Source organism: Amphimedon queenslandica, unplaced genomic scaffold (genome assembly GCF_000090795.2).
Source record: "Amphimedon queenslandica unplaced genomic scaffold, v1.1 AMPQUscaffold_6895_Cont21150, whole genome shotgun sequence".
Lineage (NCBI taxonomy): Eukaryota > Metazoa > Porifera > Demospongiae > Haplosclerida > Niphatidae > Amphimedon > Amphimedon queenslandica.
This window is the reverse complement of record NW_003552817.1, coordinates 1-1,964: the sequence shown is the minus strand read 5'-3', so window position 1 is coordinate 1,964 and position 1,964 is coordinate 1. Positions and strand designations below refer to the sequence as shown.

Sequence of the window (1,964 nt, the reverse complement as noted above, 5' to 3'; positions counted from 1 at the left end):
TTTATAAAATGATATGAATAATTTTACGAAATTAACTGTTGTGGATACGGAAAATCTGTGAAAACAGTGAAAATTGTACCCTCAAAATTAAGCAGCTATACGGTATTATCTAAATTCATTATCAACAATAATTGGAAACTGAAATACATGCATTAATAAGTTTAAATGGTGCTTTTATAAGTTCTTTAGACACAAGATGATTATATATCTTTCTAGTTTGATTTACATCAATACGACACAACTTCCTAGCATCCATCAGACGTAGCTTCCCTCCACATTTCCTACTCTCAGCAATCATTACTCCTTTACAGTGTAAATATACATCAGTTAATATATGATAGACTGAACATATCTGTATAAAAAGGAAAGAAAAATCAGTGCATGCTTCAATTGTAATTGCTTAAGTTCTAACTTTACACAAACACACACAAAAGGCAGTAACGGACTCAGTACACTTAATGAAATTAGCCTGGAGACAGTAATGTTATTGTTATGTTAATCATTGCATCCCCCACTCACTCATGGAATCAGTGGAATGACACATAAAATCCTCACATTTTTCTCTTCATGATCCAGTTGCTCCACACCGGGTTAGTATGTAATGTTTAATGGAGTTAATGAGTATTTTGTTTTACCAGTACTACACATTGCTTGTTGTCCTTGTAGTTCAGTATTAGTACATGATATAGTAGCACTGCAAAGGAGAAAATGTTATACACAAAGACAATGTCCATTATAATGTAACAATAGAACTTACTTCTGCTGTTCCGTTGAAGCAATTGACTAAATTTTGATGAAGTTAGTATTGCTGCCATGCATTCCAAGCTTACCTTGTTATTCTTTATTATTAAATCAAGTGATGCCTTCATCCTTTCTCTTGTTTTCTCTCTCTTTTCTCTTAACCTTTCATACAGTTCACCACCTGTGACCAGTATAATAACAAGATAAACTGGTTTTGTTCTTTAAACAGATTTCCTTATCAGCTAGTGTTTTGATACCAAGGCAATGATAAGTTTGAAGACACTTGATTCTCTTAATCAACCTCTTTTCATCTATATAAACCACATCTAACTAACACCAGACAGTATCATTAATTTACTCAGAAAACTCTGTATTAGTTTTTCGGTTGTCTCTGCATCAAGAAATCTTGCAAAACGTCTCATTAAAACTCTAACAGACCTAATGTGAATGTAAACAAGAGTAACTTGTAAACAACAAAACAACAATACAAACAAACATGCAAGAAGATGCACTTACTGTTCTTCATTGGACAACAACCTTTCTCTACCTATAATATAGCAGTTAATAAAAGTAATGTGCTGTTTTTTGGTAAGCATCAACAAGGCTTCTACTAATGGCATTATAATGTAATAGTGATGCTTTGATCTGTTCTTTATATTAGTGGAAGGTGCAAACACAGTCTCCATTAAGGAAGTGTCCTTATTTCAGAAATTGTATTGGGACTGCACTGCAACTACCTGTCCTGAATAGTAGTGTACTTAATTAGTGTCACAATAGCAGGTTGTATCTTCACATTTTGCATGGTCTCTATCACATGACAGTCTCTGCCTGTTTACTCATTACCTAATATCCTGTACACATCAATAAGTCCATGCTCCCTAATAACACTGATACATACAAAACATAATTAATCATTAACTACTCCATCAGCTAACCTCTTCCTCTTCTCTCTCTCCTTCAGTATTATCCAGTAACTATCAATCACATTCATCATTAACATATGAAGTGTCTCCTCCTCTTCCTCTCTCTCTTCCTCCCTCTCACTCTCACATCCATTAGCTCCATCAATCATTACTTCCATTAGAATCTTCTCAGCATCATTGTAAGGCTCCTATGAATCAATACTTACAGCTATATACAGGTACTTAAGTTATGCATACTAATAAAAATAATGTGTAGTATACTGAGGTAGTATTAGTTTTGTGTAATAATTATAGCTCCAT

The 1,964-nt window shown here is 33.6% G+C and overlaps 1 protein-coding gene across 3 annotated transcripts; it reads right to left on the bottom strand.

Moving 5' to 3' along the window:
• Window positions 1–267: 267 nt before the first annotated feature.
• On the bottom strand, window positions 268–1,947 carry LOC109591904 (transcriptional adapter 2-alpha-like). 3 transcript variants are annotated; one of them, XM_020007505.1, is made up of 9 exons: window positions 1,677–1,947; window positions 1,585–1,628; window positions 1,258–1,288; window positions 1,100–1,179; window positions 981–1,052; window positions 831–922; window positions 758–783; window positions 556–694; window positions 268–352 (listed from the first exon to the last, which is right to left on the bottom strand). In XM_020007505.1, exons 1-8 carry the CDS (start codon window positions 1,820–1,822, stop codon window positions 592–594), a joined length of 594 nt encoding a protein of 197 aa, XP_019863064.1. In that variant the 5' UTR covers window positions 1,823–1,947; the 3' UTR covers window positions 268–352; window positions 556–591. The 3 variants fall into 3 exon arrangements, with proteins under 3 accessions (XP_019863064.1, XP_019863065.1, XP_019863066.1); XM_020007506.1 differs by having other exon boundaries at window positions 1,258–1,483; window positions 1,535–1,628; window positions 1,677–1,732; XM_020007507.1 differs by lacking the exons at window positions 268–352; window positions 758–783 and having other exon boundaries at window positions 604–694.
• Between the last annotated feature and the right edge of the window lie 17 nt (window positions 1,948–1,964).